The sequence below is a fragment of the Sprattus sprattus genome (assembly GCF_963457725.1).
Source record: "Sprattus sprattus genome assembly, chromosome: 16".
Lineage (NCBI taxonomy): Eukaryota > Metazoa > Chordata > Actinopteri > Clupeiformes > Clupeidae > Sprattus > Sprattus sprattus.
Window position 1 is genome coordinate 4,393,800 of NC_137914.1, and position 12,659 is coordinate 4,406,458.

Consider the following 12,659-nt stretch of genomic DNA (forward strand, 5'->3'; position numbering starts at 1 on the left):
AAGGCAAATGAGTCTGAGATGGCGCTTAGGCTACGCTAACCTGCTGAGGCTGAGATGGCACTGAGGCTACGCTAACCTGATGAGTCTAATATGGCACTAAGGCTAAGCTAACCTGATGAGTCTATTATGGCACTAAGGCTAAGCTAACCTGATGAGTCTAATATGGCTCTAAGGCTAAGCTAACCTGATTAGTCTAAGATGGCACTGAGGCTACGCTAACCTGATGAGTCGGAGATGACACTGAGGCTACGCTTACCTGATGAGTCGAGATGGCACTGAGGCTACGCTAACCTGATGAGTCTGAGATGGCGCTGAGGCTACGCTAACCTGATGAACCTGAGATGGCACTGAAGCTACGCTAACCTGATGAGTCTGAGATGGCGCTGAGGCTACGCTAACCTGATGAACCTGAGATGGCTCTGAGGCTACGCTAACCTGATGAGTCCTAATATCTTTCATGACCTTGATTAGTTATGCATCACATGACTTCGGCACTCTCGCTCTGTCCTAACTGCAGAAAAAGATCTGGGGTTGTGGCATGCAGAGGTGGCCATCTTTTTCCCCCGTGGAGCTGAGGAGGCCAAGCATAGTGAGTGCAGGGGTGAGCTGAACATACACAGCCATGGAGGAAATCTACTCCCGCCGAGAAAGAGAGAGAGAGAGAGAGAGGGAAAGAAAGAGAGCGAGAGAGAGAGAGAGAGGGAGGGAGAGAGAGAGAGGGAGAAGTTAACCCCATTTCCTGCAGGTGTCATGTGTGCGGAGAGGAATGTCCTTTAATAATTCAGATGTATCGATGAACTGGATATTGTGCTAAATCTATTTGTCTTACTGTCAAAAGCTGCTGGCCGCACACACTATGCCCTCTACTCACTAGTCATGCTCATGTGCATCTAACTGTGGCAGTGGGCTTTGTGACACTGACAGCCAGATAGTGTGCAAAATCTATTTGTCTTACTGTCAAAGCTGCTGACCCTCTCTCTCTCTCCCTCTGTCACTATCTCCCTCTCTCTCTCGCCCTCTCTCTCTCTCTCTCTCCCTCTGTCACTATCTTCCTCTCTCTCTCCCTCTGTCACTATCTCCCTCTCTCTATCTCACTATGCCCTCTACTCTATCATGCTCATGTGCATCTAACTGTGGCAGTGGGCTTTGTGACACTGACAGCCAGCCTGCGGGGCTGATGAAGTCTGAGATGAATAATAAGTGCCCAAGTTGGAGCCCTCTGAGAGAGAGCAACTCCCAGTACTGATGACTGTGACACGACAGCACCTGGGGGAGGAGCCAGGGCTGACACTTTCACCATGGTAATCATGTCACCATGGCAACGTCAGCACAGATGCTAAGCGCAAAGCCATGGTGTATGCATATGTGTGTGTGTGTGTGTGTGTGTGTGTGTGTGTGTGTATTTGTGAGAGAGTGTGGGGTGGGTAATAGTGCGTGGTAAAGTGTGAAGCAACTTTAACCTCAAAGAGAGAACCAAGTTTATAGCTGTGAAACCTACCGTAAGTGTTAATGTGGGACCTCTGTGATAAGTGGATTGTCTGTGATATTGTTAGACATCTGTGATAGTGTGGGATGTCGGTGATAGTGTGGGAGGTCTGTGATAGCATAGGACAGTCTGTGATATTGTAAGACATCTGTGATATTGTAGGATGTCTGTGATAGTGTAGGATGTGTAGGATATTGTAAGGTATCTGTGATAGTGTAGGATGTCTTTGATAGCATAGGATAGTCTGTGATATTGTAAGGCATCTGTGATAGTGTAGGATGTCTTTGATAGCGTAGGATAGTCTGTGATATTGTAAGACATCTGTGATAGTGTAGGATGTCTTTGATAGCGTAGGATAGTCTGTGATATTGTAAGGCATCTGTGATAGTGTAGGATGTCTTTGATAGCGTAGGATGTCGGTGATATTGTAAGGCATCTGTGATACTGTAGGATGTCTTTGATAGCATAGGATAGTCTGTGATATTGTAAGGCATCTGTGATAGTGTAGGATGTCTTTGATAGCATAGGATAGTCTGTAATATTGTAAGGCATCTGTGATAGTGTAGGATGTCTTTGATAGCAGAGGATAGTCTGTGATATTGTAAGGCATCTGTGATAGTGTAGGATGTCTTTGATAGCAGAGGATAGTCTGTGATATTGTAAGACATCTGTGATAGTGTAGGATGTCTGTGATAGTGTAGGAGGTCTGTGATATTGTAAGACATCTGTGATAGCGTAGGATGTCTTTGATAGCACTGCGGCTTGGTGTGAGAGTGCAGACATGCAGGCATTCATCCAATTCTTCCATGCAGGATCATGGAGAAGCCCCAGGTCTCAAAGCTCCAGAGCTGTGGAACCCTAAAAATGTAGTTGTGGTGGACCCCAAGACCATACCATATTAAGCAAATATTTGTTAAAATAAGGAAACATTTGAATGTGCTACAATAGCTTATTCTTTTTTATAGATTTTGATCCCAGAACCACACTCAAAATGAAATATGGTTAGGCTACCCTGATCCAAATTCAGCATTTACTTTTCGATTGCTTGAATGTAAATGTCAACGATTACAAGATCGCCTTTAACATAGTGTTAGGAAAACAATCACACTATCTGTTTAACTGATATGGTCCTGAGTGGCCTCCATTGTGTGTGCAAGCTTGTGAGGTGTAATGTGATTTCATAGGACAGCTAAATGCAGGGGGGGGGGGGGCTGCAACAGCAAGTGCTGGGTGCTGATAGGTCAGCTGGGCGCGAGCCATGCGATGGAATCATGTTTACCCCCTGACATAGATGTCAGACATCTTCTCTCCTGTCATGAAAGCATCGTCTTCTAGAACTACGTCCTCAGTGTTCCAAATTATAACCCGCAGCTCATAACTAAAGAGCAGCCATGATGCAGGAGGCCAGGGAGAACACAACAAACACACAACAAACAAACAAACAAACAAACAAACACAGACGGAAACCAACCAAAGAATGACAAAGACGTACAAAAAAAAGAGAGAAATGGCAACAAACAGAAAAAAGAAAGAGAGACACACATACACAAACAGAAACAACAGCAAAACGAAACAAAACAAACAAATAAAAAAAAGATTAACATCAAACCAGCACACATCTTCGCACACCCACCCATACCTACCCCCTGACAAATATGTCACTGGACTTTTCCCCTGTGAAGTAATCATCGTCTTCCAGAATTACCTCGTCTGTATTCCATATAATCACCCTGAGCTCATATCTGGCAAGAAGTGGAGGGAAGGGACATGGTAAGCACTGGACAACTGACTGACGCTCTGGACAGTGTACAGCATCCAGTCTTCCCTGCAGTCTACAGCATTCACACCAGTCTACAGCATTCACACCAGTCTACAGCATCTAGTCTCCACTGCTATCAGTAGCATTCACACCCATCTACAGCAATCACACCAGTCTACAGCATTCACACCAGTCTCCACTGCTATCAGTAGCATTCACACCAGTCTATAGCATTCACACCCATCTACAGCAATCACACCAGTCTACAGCATTCACACCAGTCTACAGCATTCACACCAGTCTCCACTGCTATCAGTAGCATTCACACCAGTCTATAGCATTCACACCCATCTACAGCAATCACACCAGTCTACATCATTCACACCAGTCTACAGCATCCAGTCTCCCCTGCAGTCTATAGCATTCACACCAGTCTACAGCATTCACACCAGTCTACAGCATTCACACCAGTCTACAGCATTCACACCAGTCTACAGCATCCACACCAGTCTACAGCATTCACACCAGTCTACAGCATTCACACCAGTCTACAGCATCCACACCAGTCTACAGCATTCACACCAGTCTACAGCATCCAGTCTACAGCATTCACACCAGTCTACAGCATTCACACCAGTCTACAGCATTCACACCAGTCTACAGCATTCACACCAGTCTACAGCATCCACACCAGTCTACAGCATTCACACCAGTCTACAGCATCCAGTCTACAGCATTCACACCAGTCTACAGCATTCACACCAGTCTACAGCATTCACACCAGTCTACAGCATTCACACCAGTCTCCACTGCTATCAGTAGCATTCACACCAGTCTATAGCATTCACACCAGTCTACAGCATCCAGTTTACAGCATTCACACCAGTCTACAGCATCCAGTTTACAGCATTCACACCAGTCTACAGCATTCACACCAGTCTACAGCATCCAGTCTACAGTATTCACACCAGTCTACAGCATTCACACCAGTCTACAGCATTCACACCAGTCTACAGCATTCACACCAGTCTACAGTATTCACACCAGTCTACAGCATTCACACCAGTCTACAGCATTCACACCAGTCTCCACTGCTATCAGTAGCATTCACACCAGTCTATAGCATTCACACCAGTCTACAGCATCCAATTTACAGCATTCACACCAGTCTACAGCATCCAGTTTACAGCATTCACACCAGTCTACAGCATTCACACCAGTCTACAGCATCCAGTCTACAGTATTCACACCAGTCTACAGCATTCACACCAGTCTACAGCATTCACACCAGTCTACAGCATTCACACCAGTCTACAGCATTCACACCAGTCTACAGCATTCACACCAGTCTACAGTATTCACACCAGTCTACAGCATTCACACCAGTCTACAGCATTCACACCAGTCTACAGCATTCACACCAGTCTATAGCATTCACACCAGTCAGTAGCATTCACACCAGCCTACAGCATTCACACCAGTCTATAGTATTCCGTCTCCACTGCAATCAGTAGCATTCACACCAGTCTACAGCACTCGTATCAGTTAATAGTATTCAGAGTCATCACACACAGACTGGTGTGATTGATGACTCTGACATAGTATTCCGTCTCCACTGCAATCAGTAGCATGCACACCAGTCTATAGTATTCACACCAGTCAGTGGCATTCACACCAGTCTATAGTATTCACACCAGTCAGTGCCATTCACACCAGTCTATAGTATTCACACCAGTCAGTGCCATTCACACCAGTCTATAGTATTCACACCACACTAGTCTAAAGCATTCATTCTCAGCATTCGCCCCTGTGACTAAAGAACACCTAAGAATACAAGACGTATCCCACTGATGGAGAGTGTGCGTGGGTGGGACCCGGGGTGAGAAGAGAAGGGAAAAAAGTGTTGCAGGTAATCACAGCTGTGAGCATAACCTTTACCAACCCCGCAAAAACAAGATGCATATTGCTTTAATTCAACAGTTCTACCACCGACTAATTTTTGGTGAAATACCATACAGTGGCCTCTCCAAACAGATACAGAGCACCAGAGGAGAGCTGAAAAAGATACTGCTCATCTATTCAGACACGGCAAGCCTTAGTGAATCAATGCATCCGGACTCAAATGATGTACTGACTGAAATATTCATCAGATTTTTCATTGCTAGTTTTACTTATCTCACTATATAAGGGACCCATAATGTGGTGGAGTGTACCTCTTTGGTTTCCGTGGTGATATGTCAATGGCAGGTCCTGGTGCAGTCATGTCCATCGGAAACATGTCAACCCACATCTCAAGACTACCCTAAAAACATGGCAGAAAAAAGTCACACTTGTGGCTGCGGAGGAAACTCTTAATGAAGGGGTAGGGTCTGATACAGTGGAGGGCACTCTTTATGAAAGGGTGTAGAGAACATTCTTTAAGGCCGAATTATGCTACTCCGACTCTGTTACGGACGGACGGATTCGATTCAAACGTTTTTTTTTGTCAAAGGCGACCTACCCCATGACTTCTTTAAGTGTGGAAGTCGTCAATTGTTTACTTACCTCCTCCTGTAACTATAAGGGGTGCAGCAGGTTCAGTTGCACCTAAGCCCGTGGGTCTTGGAGGCACGTAGCATAACATTATAGAGAGTGTCTAATGCTTTACATCCACTTGAAAAGACAAACTTATCTCCATCATGGTAGGTATTATTTGTGGGAAAAATAGTAGCAATCTATAACAAAATGATATGCTTATCTTACATACACTATAGAAATTATAAACAAATAAAAACAATTCAATTACATGAATAAGTTCTTATTTTATTTGGTATTTTTGTCATATTCATATTTGCAATGATGATTGCTGGGTTATACACTCTATATGAAACCACACTCTATATTAGAATAGGAACAGATAGGGAATGAAACAGGAAATGTGAGGGGGTATCCGAAGGCTATCCGACATTCCGACGGATAGTCAGAAAAATCAGAGGTGCACGCCTGTCTCTCCGAGGTGCCCTGAGAGTGCCTTCCATGTCGGAAAGGCATTCCCGTGTCCGTCTCCTTGGAAACGGAGTAGCATAATTCGGCCTTAAGTGTGTGGGGAGCTGAATTTCATGACCAAACAAACATATCAGCAAAAGACTCTCATTTCCACACTCCACTGTCAGTGGTCAAATACATGTCACAAAAAGACCCTCAGTCTCACACACAAATACACACACACACACACGCACACTCCTGTTTGATACTCTCACTTATGCACGCATGTCCGTGTGTGTACCTGTTCAATGCCAGGTTTGTCTGGGTTGAGCAGTGGTCTGGTCTCCACGTGTTCTGGGATGAGTTTGCAGCCCACTTTGGGCATCTCCTCCCACTGCTTCAGCACCGTCAAAGCCAGGTGCTCCTCCGTCTGTTTCTTCAAGCCTTTAGAACCGCAGGAGCCACACAGGAACCACACAGGAACCACACCGGAACCACATATCAGGCAGACATACACAACAGAAGTTCAGCACAAATGTCCATGCACATACACATTAACACATGGATGTGCTGTACATAGATTTATATATTCATACACACACACATACAGATGCAATTAATACACATAAAAACAGACAAATACATATATGTTTTTTTTTTTTTTTTTTTTACTTATTTAGGATTCAGTGTACAGACATTTTTCTGATGGTTCATTTTCTAGTTCATCTTAATAGTCTGAGTGTTCCCTGAACGCGTCTAGCTCTCGACTCAAAACTCAAGACTTCACAATTTTGTATTTTATTATTTTTTATATTTCACATTAAATCATTATTCAACCTCAGGACTCTAAACTGTACCGTTCTCGTCCTCGATCTCGGTTGCGCCGGAGAAGATGCGGTTGGCCACCTTCACTCTGCCCCCTGGTCCGTAGTGTGGCCCATCCAGCTTGCCGTCCTTGCACAGCTTGGCCAGGATCTGGGTCGGCTTCTGAGGGTCCCGCCATATGTTGTAACCATGGCTACGAAGAGAGTCATCATCATTATCTGTCTTTTTTTAGATCACTGTGACACACAGCAACAGGCATCAAAATAGCTATCATAAGACCTGTCACCGTGACAACAATGAGGCAAAGTAACTTTTAGACGGAAGATTTTTCTTTCATCTTTACTGTACACCAATCTATACATTAACATATCTATACACAGGCCCCTGAAACTAATTTTACAGACCAAAGGCCATGGATGCCCTTCAAGGAGTAAATATTTCCATTCTAATAGGGGGATCATATTTCAAACTCATCCTTATCAGCCTGTGTGTGCTGGATAGAGAACTTTTGAACCTTGGTCCCCTGGACCAAAGACCATGACTGTGGCCTGTTTGAATCCAAAAAGAGTGTAGCATGCTTGGAGGATGCTACAGTGTGAGTGTGGCTTGGCATCTTTGAATGACACAAAACCGGACCCAATCGGAGTGTGTGTGGAGTGTTTGTCGTGTTAAAGACTGAACTCAAAATGAGTGTGTGTGGTGTTAGTCACGTTAAAGACTGAACTCAAACTGAGTGTGTGGAGTGTTTGTTGTGTTAAAGACTGAACTCCAACTGAGTGTGTGGAGTGTTTGTCACGTTAAAGACTGAATACAAACGGAGTGTGTGTGGTGTTAGTCACATTAAAGACTGAACTCAAACGGAGTGTGTGGAGTGTTTGTCGTGTTAAAGACTGAACCCAAACTGAGTGTGTGTGGTGTTAGTCACGTTAAAGACTGAACTCCAACTGAGTGTTGTAGTAGTTTATATGTTCTACGGTAAGGTTGGCCATAGTATAAAGGTAATTACGGTATCTGTATAAGCCACTCCACTAACTGTATACCGGCATTCGAGTTCCAAGTAAATGGCAAATAGACGTACCTTCCTTCTGTCTCCGTGTCTACCCTTTCTTCACCTACAAATACTACAGTGGCGACGAGGTAACGAAGTGAATCCACATCAGTGATGAAAACTAAAGATGTTTGATGAGTATACCGTCTCCTAAATGCAAGATTTTGCATGTTTTCTGGTTCAGAAGAAACCGTAGTTGCTAGCTATTGAAATAGTTTTCGATGCTAAGCAAGCCACGACATTTGAAAGCGCAAGAGCGCCATCCAGTGGTGAGTGACTGTAACAAAAAGGGAAAATCGTTGTCAAGACAAAAGGAAGTGGTTTAAATTGACAAAGAAAAAACGGAGATTAACTAAAAAGGCAGTCAACTGAAGAATGTATTGAAAGAGGGAGAATTATAAAGTTGCAGTGACATTCAAATTAGACTACACCTGCAGAAATGGCATATATTGGAAAGGTTCCAGAATTTGACAGTAAGAAAGAAGATTTTGATTCATATTTGGAAAGGTTTGAAAGATGGCTGTCTGCAAATGACATTGATGCAGGAAAGAATGCGGATGTATTCCTGAGTGTTTTGGGTCCGACCGAATATGGATTACTTAAAAATTTGGTTGCACCGAAAAAAGTCAGTGAGGAGACTTACGATAGCCTCACGAAAGCTATGTCACTGCATTTCAAGCCAAAGCCTATCTTGATAGCAGAAAGGTTCCGATTCTACAAACGACAGCAAAAGCAAGATGAATCAGTCTCTGACTATATCCTTGCACTGAAGAAACTAGCGTGCACTTGTGACTTTGGACAATTTCTTAATGATGCACTCAGGGATAAGTTTGTATGTGGCCTCTTAGGGGAGCGGTATCACAAAAGGCTACTCTCAGAAAAAGACCTAACTTTCCAAAAAGCCTGTGAAATTACACTTGCTCTGGAATTGGCCTACAAGGACACAAAAGAATTGAGAGAACACGCCGAGACACCAAAAGGTGCAGTTAACAAAGTCTTCAATACTCCAAGTGACAGACGACATCACATGAAAGGTCAAAGTTCACGTTACGGCCGGCAGGATGATTCTAGAGGAAAACAACGGGTTTCAGAGAAATGGCAGTGCTATCGATGTGGCAAAGATAACCATCAACCAACTGAATGCCACTACCGCACTGAAACATGCCATGGATGCGGGAAAGTTGGACATTTGAAAAGAGTCTGCAAGAAAATGAGACAGAGAGACAAAGCGCAAATGGTCATAGCAACCAGGGAAACGGATGACTCAGAAGACCTTGATGACAATGAGCTGGAATTATATACAGTATACACTGCACAAGGAAAGAAGGATGGCATTTTTGTCAGCATGGAGTTATCTGGGAAACCAGTGAAAATGCAAGTGGATACGGGTGCTTCAGTATCTTTGATTCCAGAGTCCCTTTATCAGAAGCAACTGAAGAATTGCCCACTAAAACCAGCTGCCATTCACCTGTCTTCATATTCAGGAGATACCATACCTGTGCTGGGGAAGGTCCTGGTGCCTGTGAAGTATGGGGAACAAGAGTGGAAGTTGCCACTTGTTGTGGTTAAAGGAAGTAAACCGCCATTGCTGGGAAGAAATTGGCTGCAGAAGATAAAGCTGAACTGGGAAAAGATCTTCAGCCTTCAGAGAACTGAACCACTCACACTGCAAGACATGCTTGAAAAGCACAAAGACTTGTTTAAGGACGGATATGGAAAGATTAAAGACTTCAGAGCCAAGATCAGAGTGCAGAGCAATGCCAAGCCAATCTTCCACAAGTCACGACCAGTACCTTATGCGTTGAGGGAAGCAGTGGAAAAAGAACTTGAGCGCTTACAGAAGAACGGAATCATCACCCAAGTGGAAAGAAGTGATTGGGCTGCACCTATCGTCGTAGTACCAAAGAAAGACAAGGCTGTGAGATTGTGCGGTGACTACAAAGTGACGGTGAATAGATGCATACTCCCAGAGGAATATCCTCTACCAAACGCTGAGGACTTATTTGCTACTCTGGCCGGCGGAAGAGTTTTCAGTAAACTTGACCTGTCCTTTGCTTATCAACAGTTGCAGCTTGATCCAGAATCAGAGCAGTATCTGACGATACACACACACAAAGGCCTCTTCAGATACCACCGTCTGGCCTACGGTGTCTCCACAGCTCCAGCAGTGTTCCAACACACAATGGACCAAATCCTTCATGGCATGGAGAATGTAGTGTGCTTTATGGATGACATCCTTGTCTCAGCGCCTACAAAAGAAAGACATTTATTAATATTAGATGAAGTCATGCAAAGACTGGAAAAGCATGGAATAAGGATCAAGAAATCAAAGTGTGCATTCTTGCAAGATTCAGTGGAGTACCTCGGATACAGAATTGATGCACAAGGACTTCACCCAACAGCAAGCAAGGTAGAAGCCATAGTAAACGCACCAGCTCCACAGAATGTTACAGAGCTAAGATCATTCCTGGGATTGCTTAATTATTATGGAAAGTTCTTGGCAAATGTATCAACATTACTGCATCCACTTCACCAGCTGCTACACACAGACACACCATGGACATGGTCTGAGAAATGTGAAGACGCATTCAAAGCCTGCAAACAGCGTCTCCTAAACAGTAAGTGTCTTGCACACTATGACCCAGAGAAGCCTCTTAGGCTAGCATGTGACGCCAGTCCATATGGTGTTGGTGCAGTAATTTCGCATGTGCTACCCTCTGGTGAAGAGCAACCAATTGCTTTTGCATCAAGGACTCTGTCATCAAGTGAGCGAAATTATGCTCAAATTGAAAAAGAAGCATTGAGCATAATATTCGGTGTCAAGAAATTCCATAAGTACCTGTATGGAAGGAAGTTTGTGCTTTTGACGGACCATAAGCCACTTTTGACCATGCTAGGCCCCAAATCAGCAGTTCCAACTCTTGCTGCACTCCGCATGCAACGCTGGGCCTTAATCCTACTGGCATATGACTATGACATCCAGTATAGACGTTCCAGTGACCACGCCAATGCAGATGCGTTGTCACGTCTTCCATGCAAGCAGGACGCTGATGAAAGCACAGATGAGAATGAAGCCTTCTGTGTGTCCCATGTTGAGCAGTTGCCGGTGTCTGCCAAAGACATAGCAGAAGAAACTAGACTTGACCCAATCCTCTCTAAGGTCCTGGATCTGACATTGTCAGGATGGCCAAAGTTTGTGCCAAATCCAGAGCTCAAGCCATTTTTCTTGAGGAAGGAACAGTTGTCTACAGACCAGGGATGTATTCTTTGGGGGTCTAGGGTCATTATACCGCCGAAGTTCAGGCAGCGTATTCTGTCAGATGTGCATGAGGGACATCCAGGAATGACAAGGATGAAGGCACTAGCTAGAAGTTTCCTGTGGTGGCCTGCACTAGACCAAGAGATAGAGAATCATGTGAGTCAGTGTGCAGCGTGTGAGACTACATTGAACAGACCTGCTGCAGCACCTCTTCATCCTTGGGCATGGGCTACAACACCGTGGGAAAGGATACATGTAGACTTCGCAGAAATCAACAAGCAGCACTACCTGGTGGTAGTAGATGTCTATTCCAAATGGCTAGAAGTCCTGCCTACACAACTGACAACAGCAGAGAAGACTGCAAATCTTCTCCGACACCTCTTTGCGTCATATGGTTTGCCAAAGGTGCTCGTGTCAGACAATGGCCCTCCATTTACATCGACAGAGTTTGAGCAGTTTCTCAAGAATAATGGAGTTCGCCATGTTCTCACACCACCTTACCATCCTGCGTCTAACGGAGCCGCAGAACGAGCAGTACAGACCTTCAAGAAAGCTTGGACACGACTGGAAGCACAGTCTGTGTCACCCCATCTACGGCTTGCTCGGTTCCTGTTCACATATCGAAACACTCCTCACACAGTTACTGAACGCACCCCGGCTGAATTGTTCCTGAAAAGACAACCACGCACTCGCCTGTCATTACTGAAGCCGGACATATCAGAAGTGGTGGTCAAGCATCAGCTACAACAGAAGAAGGCTCATGACAAGCGGGCAAAGCCTCTCCGGATGTTTAATCTGGGAGAGAGGGTGTTAGTTCGAGATTTCAGACATCCTAAGAAACTGTGGATTCCAGGGGAAATTCTACAACGAAAAGGACCTCTGACCTATGTAGTGCAAATAGGTCAACGCCAAGTCAAGGTGCATGTGGATCACCTTTGTGCATCTAAAGCTTCAACACGTCCAAGCAGAATGGATGACAGCGATTCCCTGGACTACACAGCAAGCTCTGAGGACCAAGCAGAAAGCACGGAGCAAGAAGATGCAGCTGGTGATGCATCTCTGGAAGCTCAACCTGAGCGTCGCTATCCTGAAAGACAGCGAACAGCACCAGAAAGACTGAGGGCCCTATCTTGCACCCAGCGCAATTGACATTGTCACCGACGCATGTATAATTCCTATCTTGCACCCGGCGCACAGCGCGATTTTCCCTCCAGAGGCGCGCTTCGAAATGAACTTGCGTCGACATGGGCGGGGGCGGAACAGAGAAGGCGTTTCTCTGGCGCAAGTGGTATTTTGCAGTTTCAAAACAACGCCGTGC

General features: G+C 44.9%; 1 protein-coding gene across 1 annotated transcript in view; it reads right to left on the bottom strand.

Annotated features, from left to right (window-relative positions):
* Positions 1 to 12,659, bottom strand: part of otofa (otoferlin a) — a gene marked incomplete at its 3' end in the record, with an annotated part of 59,408 nt that overhangs the window by 5,537 nt on the left and 41,212 nt on the right. Inside the window, exons 35-38 of the mRNA XM_080854338.1 lie at positions 7,067 to 7,227; positions 6,511 to 6,653; positions 5,459 to 5,547; positions 3,130 to 3,228 (exon numbers count right to left, since the gene is read on the bottom strand). Of these exons, the coding sequence (XP_080710464.1) occupies positions 3,130 to 3,228; positions 5,459 to 5,547; positions 6,511 to 6,653; positions 7,067 to 7,227 (492 nt within the window). The remainder of the gene's footprint in view (positions 1 to 3,129; positions 3,229 to 5,458; positions 5,548 to 6,510; positions 6,654 to 7,066; positions 7,228 to 12,659) is intronic.